Below are 14,667 nucleotides of genomic sequence, written 5' to 3' on the forward strand. Positions count from 1 at the left end.
TGATGACTCTAGGTATCTCAGAAATGTGCAATCATATAATATTTGTCCTTCTGTGTCAGCTTATTTCACTTTGCATAATATCTTCAAGGTACATCAGTTTTGTGTAAGAAGGTCTTTGTTTATTAAGGAAATATTTACTACAAAGAATTGACTCAAACAATTATGAAGGCTGAGAAGACCCAAGTTCTGTTATCAGCAAGCTGGAGACCCAGGAGAGCTGATAGTAAAGTTCAAGTCAGGAGAGCTGATGGTGTGAGTTCCAGTCTAAATCTGAAGGCAGAAGACTAATATCCCAGCTTGAGGATCGGCAGAGAGAGAGTGAATTCTCCTTTGCTCAGCGTTGTTGCTCTATACACACTTTCATCCAGTTGGATGAGGCCCATACAAATTGAGGAGGGAATCTGCTTTACTAAGTCTACCCATTCAAATGTTAATCCTATCCAGAAACATCCTCACAGTCACACCCAGAATAATATTTAATCAAATATCTGGTTACCTTATTTCCCAGTCTCACATAAAATTAACCATCATACCATTCACCCATCTATGTACACTTGGGGTGCTTCTACCTTTTGACTATTGTGAATAATGCTCCTATGAACATTAATGTACAAGTATATCTGTTTGAGTTCCTGCTTCCTTTTGGGTATGAAATGGTATTTTTATACAGTTGTTTTATGTGCTTAGTTGAGGTTTAGAATTCTAGTTGCTGGATCACTTTAACCACTAGAGCCATGCTTTAAAAACAGTCGTGTCATATCTGATGCATATTTAGATTATATGGATTCAAATCTATTGTATTTTATAGGTTATTGAAGGGATTTTCAATGGAAATCTTTCATTATACTCGATTTTTGCATAATCTGACTTTGGAACCCAGTCTCAGGGTAAAATGCAACTTTATTGCTTTTCTTTTGCAAAGCAGAAAAATAATTTCTGACAGTTCCTTTCTATATGTCTTCTCAACGCTAATGAAATAAAAAAATCTATATCAGGTTCTCTAGTTGACAGGAAAAATTTGAGGAACGTCTTTTTATTTAGTTGTTCATTGTATCATTCAAAGGAACATTTTGAGCAAAGCCAAAGCATATTTTGCATTCATAACTGTTTATATAATCAGAGAAAAGGGGATCTAGAGTATTATAAGGTTGATATAGCATATAGAATTAGTATGGTGATTTTGAAAGAGTGCTGACTTTGGCTTTGAGGGATATGTTTATTTTATTAATCCCATCTACTACTAAGCTGTGATTTTGGACAAGCCATTTTACCTGAGTTCATTTTCTTGTCTGAAAGACAGTGAATATGATAATACTTGTTACTATTTCATAGGATTGTGATGATCAAATGAAGTAATGTATATGAAAGTGCTTTGAAATCTTTAAAGTGATATATAGATGTAAGGCTGCATTGATGGTCTAAGCTAGAAGATACAGAAAAGAGCTATTAGAAGCAAAATCTGCTTATGTATGGACAGTTTCGATGTCTGATTAAAAAGGTTTGTAAGTTGTGAATTGTAGATGACTGTGAAGTCAAGGAATCTGATTTTGCCCCAGAGCCTCAATTCATTGGAAGAAGGAAAGTGAGAACATTCTAGCTACTGCAAGTCAATTTTTGATATTAAAACTCTCTGGCTTTATTTTGAAAAGATTTACAAGGTGGTAAGAACTTTACTAATGAATGAAGAATCATCAGCATATGTCCCTTTTTAAGCCCAGTATATGCGACATTTTTGTCTTACTAGAGTGTACAAACTTTTTTTTGTATTGAGGATAGTGTATTTTTATGTGAGTTGAATTTGATATAAGAGTTTGAAGAGTGCTAAACAGCGATTCTTTTAATGAAGCATTTGATGGCTTGTTTTTGTGTTCTACAGAGAGAGGTTAGTGACTGGAGGTAGACAAAATACTTTTTTCTCTAGCATATTTTGATGATGTTCCATACAGAAGGATTTGTTATATTTCTGTGAGAGATGGAAATAAAGTGTTATTTCTGAGATATTTCTTTCGTAGGAAAGGGACTGGTTTGCCTCACAACATATTCTAAGAGCGTTTGTCTTTAGGAACTTGAGTTAGAATGAAGAGGCTCAAAACCTAACTAACCTTTATTTATTGATTAGACAAAAATGATTCCACATCTGTTTGGAAATGAGTAAATTTGAAGTTTTAAAATTTTTGTGTGATTTATAAATGACTCTGTGGTGACAGATAGTGAGAACTTTTGCCTCATCCTACAATATGAGCCTAAAAGATATTAAATGCTTATTGACACACTGATTCTAGGGCTGGTGCAGGAAAGATACAAGATGAGGCTGGAGCATCTTTTAGTAGTAGAAAGTAAGGAAGTGCATGAAAAGCAAAAAGGTAAGAACATGTCAAAGGGACACAGGAGACATCTAAAAAAGAGCTTACAATAGTCGTGGCTGGAACAATTTGAGGAGCAAAATGAATGATGTAGTATTGGATTGTAACCTAAAGTATACAATAAGTGTTCACAAGTCCATACTGATACAAATAAGTGATTGAATAAATGTGTAAATGGATGAAGAGAGATGAATCTTCTATACAGAATAATTCCAATAATATATTTAGATGTTCTTTGCTATGGGAGGTAGAGAATAATTCCTCCTCTTTTTCCCTGAGGGTGGGCCAGACATAGTCACCTCGAAAGAATAGATTATGAAGAGGAAAAAACAGTAACGTTACAGTGGAGAGGCCTGACATATAGTACCTTAACTGGGTAATGAAGGTTAGCATCATTGGTGATGTCCTGTTGATATCATGTTCCCCTTGCCATGATCTGTTGAGAATGGCAGTTAACCTCAGTGATATTCTTTCCAGAAATCATAACCCTGGTCTAATCATAAGCAGAAACATTAGACGAACCCAGATTGAGGGTCATTCTATAAAATACCTGACACAGTCCTCAAAACTGTCAAGATCATGGAAAAGAAGGGAAGATTGAGAATTGTCACAGACCACAGAGACTGGGGAGAGATAATAATTACATGTAATGTGGTGTCCTGAATGGAATCCTGGAAAAGAAAATGAACATTAATGGAACAACTTGTGAAATATGAATAATGCCTGGACTTTAGCTTGTAGTAATGTACCAATATTAGTTTCTTCATTTTGACAAATGTGCCATGATGTTATAAAATGTTACTAATAGGGGACAGTGAGTAAAGGGTATAACACACTCTTCGTACTGTCTTTCAACTTTTCCATCAATCTAAAATTACTCCAAAACTCGGCCAGGCATGGCGGCTAAGCCTGTAATCCCAGCACTTTGGGAGGCTGAGGTGGGCAGATCACTTGAGTCCGGGAGTTTGAGACCAGCCTGGGCAACATGGTGAAACCCCATCTCTGTGAAAAACACAAAATATAACCCGGCATGGGGGCACCTGCCTGTAGTCCCAGCTACTCGGAAGGCTGAGGTGGGAGGATCACTTGAGCCTGGGAGGCGGAGGTTGGAGAGTGAGCCAAGATTGTGCCACTGCACTCCAGCCTAGGTGACAGAGTGAGATCTCATCGAAAAAAGAAAAAGAAAAACTCCTTGACAGAGTTTTTTTGGTTGCGTGGATTCAAATGATGTGAAGAATAGAAACTATGTGAAATAATTTTTGCTAGTTAGCATGTTTTATTTTAACAGTTTTCCCCCTAAAAATGGAATAATATGCTGTATTAATACTATTTACATTTATAAGTTTCTTTATTCATAAATGTTTCAGTTATATATAAGATTTGATGACTTTTGAAAAGTCATATTAATGTCTGAAACTTTTAAATGAGGTTAATAAGGTACAAATTAATAGCTGTCTATTTTGAAGGGAAGAAGTTAAAGTTTAATATAATGGTGTACAGAATCTGAGTTGTTGTTTTTAGAATTATGATTTTGAAGGTGCTTATGTTAATATTGTGCTTGATCATAATATAGTATTTTGGGAATTCAATTTAGTAGCATTATCAGTTAAAGCAACACATAAAAATTAATAGAACAAAGAATACTTTAAATTAAATTAAAATCTTTGTTACAAACTATGAAAATGAATATAAGTAGATTTCGTATCATTTCTTTTCTAGATTTATTATCTAGGATAGATTTGGACGAACTAATGAAAAAAGATGAACCGCCTCTTGATTTTCCTGATACCCTGGAAGGATTTGAATATGCTTTTAATGAAAGTAAGTGGTGTATATATATATATATATATAGTATATGCAAAATTTATTTAACAATGCTCATAGAATAATAAGACAGATATTATTTGCTACTTTTAAAGGCCAAGTAGAATGTTTTCTGTATTCTTTTGAGAAATAATGACATCCTTGCATGGTGAAATTCTTCATTCAAGTGAAAGAACCAAGTAACAATTTTCTGTAGTTGTCAAGTTACGTAAACTAATGGTTATGAATTTGATTCGGCTTATGCATTTCAACCTTGAGCGTTCAACTCCCTGGTATCCAATTTGAACTCCTAATTAAATTATAGATAAAGATGCTACTGTTTCACATGTTATTTAGAATAAAGTGTCTGGCAATAATTATCTGTGACAATGTTTTAAAGTAGTTTTCCATGGTTTTTCAGGCAACATCCTTGTTTTAAAATTTATTAATTCAGTCCTGAATAAAATAACCTTTACACTTGGGATGTGGAGGAACATACTGTAGATTGCAAGGATGTTTCTGGAACAGAGAATCATGTGTAATACACCCTTACACTTGAAGGGTAATGTTATTACAGAGTAGGTGCATCTGAGTTGTAGTTTTCTATTGGTTGTTCTGCATGAACTGAATTGGTGATTTGTCATCACTATATTAGTGGATATTCCTTTCCAATATCAGTTATAGATATTAAGAGTTATGGTGACAGTCATCGTGTACTGAGATGTTGAGTTTAAAATAAGAGACTAGAAACTTTGATCTTTTCTCTGATATTAATTTTTATACTTTTTAATAAAAGTTATTTTATGCCAGTAGAAGTAGTAATATTTTTTGCATGGAGGGGAAGAGGAGTTTAAGCAATTGGCCTGTAGTGTATTTCTCTCCTGATTACCCCGGGAATACCCCTGGGGAAAAAGTCCTGTCCAGGAGACAAGTGGCTTCATCTTTTCTCCTTATAAACATGCTGATAATTAACTCATTTAATAAATTAGACTGGCCAGGCACGGTAGCCCATGTCTGCAGTCCCATCACTTTGGGAGGCAGAGGCGGGTGGATCACTTGTGGTCAGGAGTTCAAGACCAGCCTGGACAACATAGTGAAACCTCATCTCTACTAAAAAATACAAAATTTAGCCCGGTGTGGTGGCATGCGCCTGTGGTCCCAGCTACTGTTGGCTGAGGCATGAGAATCTCTTGAACCTGGGAGTCGGAGGTTGCAGTGAGCTGAGATTGGGCCACTGTACTCTCCAGCCTGGGTGACAGAGCGAGACTCCATCTAAAAATAAATAAATAAATAAAAATGTAGATTAATATTTGCTCTGAGGAGAGTCCTTTTCTATAGAATACTTTGAGCAGGATGACTGGTTTAGATATGAGGAAAGTTTCTCTGAAGAATATCACATAAGCAGGACAACTCTTTGGCACATAAAATGGAAATATTTTATAACCCAAATGCTCACCAGCGTGTGAGGTTACCTGTATGCATCACGTAGAGTCCTCATCTACTTTGGGCCTGAGAGTGCTATCCAGTGAGAGGAAAGGACCTGGGGGAAATGACCAGATGCTGCAGACTTCTCCCTGCCTTGCCTGTGCTTCTTGATTCCTTGTACCCTTGAAATTATTAGTAAAGCTTAGCCATTATCCATAAAGATCTTTGCTTTGTGTGAGTGAGATTTGATAGCCTGAGCCTGTGTTAGCTCACTGCTTCTCTCTGGTTTTCATTTGACATTCTACCTGTATTTGAAGACCTAGTTGAGAAGTCTCACTGAAACCTTCTAAACCTCTTCTAGCCCACAGATAGTTTTCATGTTTCCAAAATCATTCTAGACTTTATTGTCTATATGAATCGCCAGTGGCAGATTTTTAGACTGTTGACGTATTTTAATCTTGATTGTTTAGCTTCCTGAAAAGTTGCTTAACTTCTTAATATTTATGCTTTTACTCCTCAGGTAACCTCTAAGCTTCTTGAGGACTGGGCCCATGTTCATAGCAATAGCTAGAGAGGTCTTTATACATATTAGGCCTTAAAATATTGTTAGTTTGCTTTAGATTAGAGACATGAAGTTCAAGAAGAATAACTTTTGAGTACTTGGGGACGATTATTAGTTATATAATCTGTATGTTTGCATCATAGTAACATCTGAAGAAAAAAATCTAATGAAAAAGATAAACTGTTCAGAGAAAGTTATTTTAAATTTTTATCAGACATTCTTTGTTGTACTGTCTAATTATTGTAAATATACTTTGAAGTATAGCAATATTGTTTGTTTATCTTCTTAGAGGGACAGTTAAGACACATAAAAACTGGGGAACCATTTGTTTTTAACTACCGGGAAGATTTGCACAGATGGAACCAGAAAAGATACGAGGCTCTAGGAGAGGTATGTTACATATACTACTTTAACTTTGTTTTTCCCAATTTTAAATATTCAGAATAAAAGTTTTGAAGATGCAGCAGTTTATGCACTCTTTCTACAAAATGTGATTCCAAAAAGGTTTTTTTGTTTGTTTGTTTATTTTTAGTGGTTATGTTAGAAGCATATTCTCAGTTTAAAAGTTTCTGTTCAGTGGCTCACGCCTGTAATCACAGCACTTTGGGAGGCCGAGGCGGGTGGATCACGAGGTCAAGAGATCAAGACCAGCCTGGCTAACATGGTGAAACCCTGTCTCCACTAAAAATACAAAAAGTAGCTGGGTGTGGTTGCACGCACGTGTAGTCCCAGCTATTAGGAAGGCTGAGGCAGGATAATCGCTTGAACCCGGGAGGCGGAGGTTGCAGTGAGCTGAGATGGCGCCATTGCATTCCAGCCTGGGTGACAGAGCAAGACTCCGTCTCAAAAAAAAAAAAAAAAAAAAAAAAGTTTCTGTTTTTAGGCGAGCTGTGGTGGCTCACACCTATAATCCCAACACTTTGGGAGGTCAAGGCGGGAGAATCACTTGAAGCCAGGAGTTTGAGACTAGCCTGGACAATATAGCGAGACCATGTCTCTACAAAAAATAAAAAAATTAGCCAGAAATAGTGGTGTGTGCCTATAGTCCTAGTTACTTGGGAGGCTGAGGTGGCAGGATCACTTGAGCCCAGGAAGTCAAGGCTGCAGGGAGCTGTGATCACACCATTGCACTCCAGCCTTGCTGACAGAGTTAGACCCTATCTCAAAAAAAAAAAAAAAAAAAGAAAAAACTTCTGTTTTTACACAAACTTATACTTCCCATGACTATAATATTTTGTAGTGGGTCATTACATAAGAAAACAAATTTATGCAAAATTCTAATTTGATTTTTTAAATTTGTTTTGTTTTTGGCTCACTACAACTTGTGCCTCCCTGGTTCAAGCGATTCTCGTGCCTCAGTCTCTGAATAGCTGGGACTACAGGCGCGCACCACCGTGCCCACCTAATTTTTTTGTACTTTTAGTAGAGATGGGGTTTCACCATGTTGGCCAGGCTGGTCTTGAACTCCTGACCTCAAGTCATCCGCCTGCCTTGGCCTCCCAGAGTGCTGGGATTACAGGTGTGAGCCACTGCGCCGAGCCTAAAAATGTTTTTAAGAGGTTGAATCCCCTACTATGCCAGAATGAATAAGTTTTCTTTCCGGTGTTTATTTGTGTGAAGAATATTGATATTTGGCTAATAAGTTGAATTTAACCTACTTGTCTTTGACTGGATAAAGGAGTAGGCCTTGTGAACATTAGGTACTTCACATGGTACTGCTTGTAGGAACCTTTGAAAATGTCATTTGCCATTTAGGTGAGTAGTTTGGTAAAGTGAAAAGTTTTACTCATTCTGTGTCATATTGTCTTTATTTTTAGTAAAAATGCATGTGGACACATAAGTTTAGTGTGATAACTAGATAGCTACATTACTTTTCTAAGGAAAAGCTGAAATTTCTGTATTCCTTTTTTGTTTTTAAATAGAGTAGTAAAAATGAACTACTTGGTTAAATTATCACGTAAAGAATATATGGTAACGTAAGTATAATAGCATGAAGAATATATCATTTCCTGGGAGACAATTCTTCGATCTCCTGCATTTCTATATGTCTCTGAGCAAAGACTTTGACAGCTTTTGCTCTGGATCATCTTTTCAAGGACAACTGTATAGGAAACAGGCTTCGAAGACAGAGGTTGTGTCTCCTTCCAAGGCAGTGGGCAGATTAGTTTGCTGTCCAGGATAAAAAGATAATGCTCCTCCCTTCCCCCACTGATGGCAAAGGATTGCTAGTAGCCCCTTTAGAAGATTGGGTTTCCTAAGTTTGAAGTTCCTCAGCTGTGATACAATCCTATTGCATGCTCAGCATCCACCTGGACCTGTTGACACTGCCTCTTTGGGATTTGAGGAGCAAGAGATTGGACTTCATGAGAACATGAAGGTCATGCTGCCTGCTATACCCTGATTAATTTTTGTTTCTGATCCAGAAAACTAATGTCATCTGACAGCATCCATGACTGTGCAGGCTAACTTGCTAGCTTCTATGCAACGTAAAATCTGACAGTTAAAGAATCTTCACAGTTCTTGTTAGTGTTCTACAGCATTTATAACCTAAATATATTCAGTGCCCTGAATAATTTCTGCTGCACAGTAAAAAAAGCTTACCTGGCCAGGCATGGTGGCTCACGCCTGTAATACCAGCACTTTGGGAGGCCAAAGTGGGTGGATCACGAGGTCAGGAGTTCAAGACCAGCCTCATCAACATGGTAAAACCCTGTCTGTACAAAAAATACAAAAATTAGCCAGGTGTGGTGTTGCGCCCCTGTAATCCCAGCTACTCAGGAGGCTGAGGCAGGAGAATTGCTTGAACCCGGGAGATGGAGGTTGCAGTGAACGGAGATCATACCACCGCACTCCAACCTGGGTGATGGAGTGAGACTCTGTCTCAAAAAAAAAAAAGCTTACCGATTTCCACTTGAATTATATGTTGCAAACTGGTAGTATTTTGTTTATAGAATAACCATACTATAATGGCCTTAGAAAAGAGCTTGTGGTTTTTGTGTTTGTTTTTAAATGGGACTGTTTATTTACTATTTTCCATAAGCCATGTACACCACCAGCTCACTTGAACAGGGTGCTAGTCTCCAAATATACCTTGTCCTTTTTGGCATCTGCATCATTTATGCCATCAATATGTATCCTCTAACAACATCTATATTAAACTCCAGCTATGTGTCTTATTAGGTCATTCCATGTGTAAATGGTTCCTTTTTCCTAGGATCTTATACCTAATTCTTTGGATATATGGAGGCTCACAGATTTATTTTTGGTGTACCTTAGTCGATAAGAATCAAAATATTTGAGTTTTTACTTTGATGGTTATTTACAGAGAGAGAGAGCATATTCTGTATTATCTACATTAATGCCTCCTGTGCCTGCTTTCACATTTGTGTTCACAATCAATTTGGACCCAAGTGATTACCCAAAATTATAACATTTAATTTTTTTTTTTTTTTTTTTTTTTTTGAGATGGAGTCTCACTCTGTCACCCAGGTGCCAGGCGCCTCAGCTCACTCTTGGCTCACTGCAACCTCCACTTCCTGGGTTCAAGTGATTCTCCTGCCTCAGCCTCCCGAGTAGCTGGGATTACAGGCGTCTACCACCATACTTGGTTAATTTTTGTATTTTTAGTAGAGATGGGGTTTCACCATGTTAGCCAGGCTGGTCTCGAACTCCTGACCTCAGGTGATCTGCCCACCTTGGCCTCCCAAAGAGCTGGGATTACAGGCGTGAGCCACTGTGCCTGGCCATAGCATTTAACTTTTAATGCAGTGTTTCTATTTAGATCAGTGGACTTCTCAGCTTTAAGTACCAACCTTTTTTCTTCCTGAATATTTTGATCAAAAGTAAACATATTTTCCTAACATGAAACTCAGTACAACAAAAAGACCCAGGAATTGGAGAGAGAAAGTCTGGTTATTACAGTATTTGTATCATACCATCATTCTTCTCATGTCATGTTTGGAATACTTGTTTTGATTGCTGATTTCACTGTTGAAGGTTAATTATTAATTGAATTTTATTTCCTACATCTTAGAAGTTAGTTGTATGAGTTCTGGTTGTATATCAATAATGACACAGTTTTCACTATAGTTAATTAGTTACTTGGAATTCATGATAGTGGGACTTAATGCATCTGTGGACCTGTCTTTTCATTCATTCTGTAACCAAAAAGCAGGTTGCTTGCTGTGTGCAGAATCCGATAAGCAGGAGTGAGGTCTGGTACAAAAAAAAAGTGAATTTATCCCGAAGCTAGCTTGAGGAAAGAGGCACAAACATTCTGCCTTTAAATGTACTACTTTACTCTTGGAGCAGAAAGCAGGCACTTTAAGATAGGGGAGGGAGCAAGCAAGGGCAGGGAGTCTCCTTGCTAGCCGGTGCCTTATCTACTGGGCAGTTAAGTTGTCGCCTTCCTGGGTAGAAGTAAGTTGTAAAAGTGGCCAAGTGGGCATGCTTTCCACATGCCCTCCTGGTGGGTATGAGTTCCAAGGTTATCCCCCGACCCCCCTGTTCCCCCTCCTCCCTGTCCCAGAGTGAGAGTTCCATGGGGCATACTTTGGTCTGCAAATCTACCGTCAACTCTTGAGGAGAGATCCCTCTTGGAGCACAGTTAGATGAACTTGCCCTGTAGGGAATGTCTGGTGAGGGGGAGGTAAAGGGTTGTATTTGCATTTCTAAAGGGCTAGATAGGAAGCTGAGGAACAGGGGAAAAGGAGAAAATAAGAGAAAATAATGAAAAAATTAAACTCTCTCTCAGAAAAATGGTGATACTTTGCTACAATATTCCATAATTTCCATTTCTGAGCCATGCCTTCAAGTGAAATTTAACCAACTACTATTCTTCATTCACAGTTTATACTTCTATCTTACACTGTTTTCTCCCTTTGAAATGTCCTTGTCTCCTTGTCACTGTATCCCACCTCCATCTGTCTTCCTGTTTTGGCTCAAATGTCTCCTCCTTTAGGAAGCCTTCCCTCATCTCTTCTGTTACAATCTTTCTCTCTCCTGATTTCTTTTCTTCCCATTTTGTTTTTCTACCTATTTTATCTTATATGAAAAATGATTTAAGACGACGTTAAAGATGAATGCCATTTAGGAAGACTCAAATAAGTAGAGTTTAAAAAAAGAAAGCAATGTTAGTAAATAAAGGGATGAGTTTACTGTATATCTCTTATGCCACTTATCACTCTGCATTGCATTTTTTTTTTTTTTTTTTTTTTTTGAGACGGAGTCTTGCTCTGTCGCCCAGGCTAGAGTGCAGTGGCGCAATCTCGGCTCACTGCAAGCTCCGCCTCCCAGGTTCACGCCATTCTCCTGCCTCAGCCTCTCCGAGTAGCTGGGACTACAGGCGCCCGCCACCACGCCCGGCTAATTTTTTGTATTTTTAGTAGAGACGGGGTTTCACCATGGTCTCGATCTCCTGACCTCGTGATCCACCCGCCTCGGCCTCCCAAAGTGCTGGGATTACAAGCGTGAGCCACCGCGCCCAGCCTGCATTGCATTTTTAAAAAATGCATGTTTTTAAGCAATTTTGGGGGAAACTTTCTGTGTCCTCACAATATTTGTTGAATAATAAATAGTGTGATACAAATAGATAAACTGTTTAGTATCAATTCTGGACCTATGCATTTTAGAGATTTTTTAATGTTCCTAATTTCATGTATTTTGTTATTGAAGAAAAGAAAATGATAATTTTCCTGTTTCTAAGCTAAACAATTTTAATTATTTCAATTGCCATTTAAGAGCTAGAAGTTTCATACTATTAAAGCGTTTGTGATTTAAAAGTATTTGATAAAAATAGACTATATGTGGCATAATTTATTGGAAGATTTTAACACTTATGTTGCAGGAGAGGGGTCCTGATCCAGACCCCAAGAGAGGGTTCTTGGATGTCACATAAGAAAGAATTCAGGGTGAGTTCATAAAGTAAAGTAAAAGCAAGTTTATTAAGAAAGTAAAAGAAGAAAAGAATGGCTACTCCATAGACACAGCCCCCCTGAGGGCTGCTGGTTGCCCATTTTTATGGTTATTTCTTGGTGATATGCTAAACAAGGGGTGGATTATTCATGCCTCCCCTTTTAAAACCATATAGGGTAACTTCCTTTTTATTTTTATTTTATTTTATTATTATTTTTTTTTTGAGATGGAGTCTTGCTCTGTTGCCCAGGCTGGAGTGCAGTGGCATAATCTCGGCTCACTGCACTCCAGCCTCCCAGGTTCAAGCAATTCTCTTGCCTCAGTCTCCCAAGTAGCTGGGGTTACAGGCAAGCACCACCATGCCTGGCTAATTTTTGTATTTTTTAGTAGAGATGGGGTTTTCCCATGTTGGCCAATCTGGTCTCCAACTCGTGACCTCAGGTGATCCACCTGCCTCGGTAGGGTAACTTCCTGACGTTGCCATGGCATTGGTAAACTGTCATGGTGCCGGTGGGAATATAGCTGTGAAGACAACCAGAGGTCACTCTCATGGCCATCTGGTTTTGGTGGGTTTTGGCCAACTTCTTTACTGCAACCTGTTTTATCAGCAAGGTCTTTATGACCTGTGTCTTGTGCCGACCTCCTGTCTCATCCTGTGACTTAAAGTGCCTTAACCGTCTAGGAATGCAGCCCAGTAGGTCTTAGCCTCATTTTACCCAGCTCCTATTCAAGATGGAGTTGCTCTGGTTCAAACGCCTGTGACATTTCCACCCTCCCTTTTATAGGATAACCCTTAATCCTAAGGGTTGCAGAAGGATGAAGATCTGTCTTCTATAACTTCTTCAGGCTGAATAGGGGCAATGATATTCCTGCCTGACTATGAGGATCTCTTTCTGTATAGGCGGTAGAGAGGAGCTCAGTCAGAAAGTGTTGATATGGGTCATTCATGACTTTTGAGTTCCAACAAGAGGTGATATCTGGAATATTAGTAAGTGTTCAATTTAGGAAAACATTGAGTAAGCTTATTCTGCATTCCTACACAAAGAGTACAACAGCAATATATTCCACAACAGTAAAGCAAAATAAGTAAAATTATCCCAAGTAAACTAAATTAGAATGTGTTCCATGAATTGGGCAACTGTTAGAACCAAGCTGATGTGGGGTTGCTAGCCAATTCCAGTACATGCCCAGAATTAGACTACTGATCCAGATTTTTACATTACCCAACCCTCTTGTTTTTTCTGAGTAGCAGTCAGAGACCACTGGTTCATTCACAGGAATAAGCAGGGTTAGCCAAAATTGCAGAAGCAAACCTAAAAACAACTGATGAGGCTAGAAATTAGTAACAAGTGTACCATAGTTCTTGAAACATAATTTCTCTCTCAAGTTTTCCATTTTTACTAAAGACAAATCATGGTAAGACCAATTTGCTTTATTATACTTGGCCTGATTATTTGTATAAAGTGCAGCAAGAACAATTATTTTTCACTTAGGCTTTAAAAATTGGCTTTGATGGAACTCTGTTCCATAGGGAATCTCAGATAAGACTTTTTAAAAGCTGAGCCCAGCCATGGATTTGTACCCTCAAATACCTGTGAGTTGGGTAAATTATTCTCCTTTTGAGGTCCCAAGATAACTTGGGTCTCCTGGACCTGTTAGAAAGTGACATTTTTTATTTGCCACAAGTCAGAAACCTGTACAGGGACTGTGTGGGTAAAGTATGAGGCCAGGTCTGCAAGGGGCTTTTATTGGCTCTACAAGTCAAATTTGATTCCTTAAAGGAAAGCATGCTGTTTCAGTCAAAGACTTGGTAGAATAACTGGTTTTTCCAATTGTGTCCTGTTACAAAAGAAAACAGATTCTTACTGCACTTATGCAAATAACTATATTGCTGTAAGTTAACAATACTCACAACTAGTTTCCAAATTTTGGAGAATCCGGTAGAGAGAAGCAACTATCCTTCAAATTTTGTTCACAGGAGTATACTTTACTCAATTGCTAAAATCTGTAAATAGCTCAAAAGAAAAGTTTTCCTGACTGTAAAATGAAAAGATCATCAGTGTTTCAAGCAAAGTTAAAAAGATTACTTTAGTTTTCTATTGGTTCAGTCTATTCAGTTAACTCCTTAGTTCTGCTTGATATTCAGGAACACTTCAGGTCTCCATGAGAGTCCTGAAAGTTTTTTTCCTCTATTCTGACGTCACAATTTCCAAAGTTATCAGAAACCTGCATTTAAGAACACCTGTTAGAGTTCATAGTTGATTATAAACCACCTTCTAAAGAGGATTAAAACAAGACAATAATTGCCTGTGGATGACAAAATATTTTAGGGCAGCCACAGTCAAAAACACGATTGACGAAGAAATTTGGTTACCTCTGTGGCATACAGTGATTTTATGTAACAATTAAAATTATTACTGATGATATATACTGAAGCATATCAGAATTATAGGCATCTTACACAATTTTGTAATACATACTAGTAACAAGTTTATATAAATATAACCCAAAGAAAGTTAAACACCATTTTACATTTGATTATACTTCCTGTATGACTCTTATACCATATAAGCCAAATTTTACCTTTGAATTAGTGTACTA

At 37.8% G+C, this 14,667-nt stretch overlaps 1 protein-coding gene across 7 annotated transcripts in view; it reads left to right on the plus strand.

Annotated features, from left to right (window-relative positions):
* Window positions 1-14,667, plus strand: part of FAM172A (family with sequence similarity 172 member A) — a 477,012-nt gene that overhangs the window by 53,749 nt on the left and 408,596 nt on the right. For all 7 annotated transcript variants that reach the window (XM_058440715.1, XM_058440713.1, XM_032156824.2 and 4 more), the window contains 2 exons: window positions 4,083-4,184; window positions 6,443-6,543. In XM_058440715.1, coding sequence (XP_058296698.1) covers window positions 4,083-4,184; window positions 6,443-6,543 — 203 coding nt within the window. The remainder of the gene's footprint in view (window positions 1-4,082; window positions 4,185-6,442; window positions 6,544-14,667) is intronic.

The sequence above is a fragment of the Hylobates moloch genome, unplaced genomic scaffold (assembly GCF_009828535.3).
Source record: "Hylobates moloch isolate HMO894 unplaced genomic scaffold, HMol_V3 SCAFFOLD_6, whole genome shotgun sequence".
NCBI classification, from domain to species: domain Eukaryota; kingdom Metazoa; phylum Chordata; class Mammalia; order Primates; family Hylobatidae; genus Hylobates; species Hylobates moloch.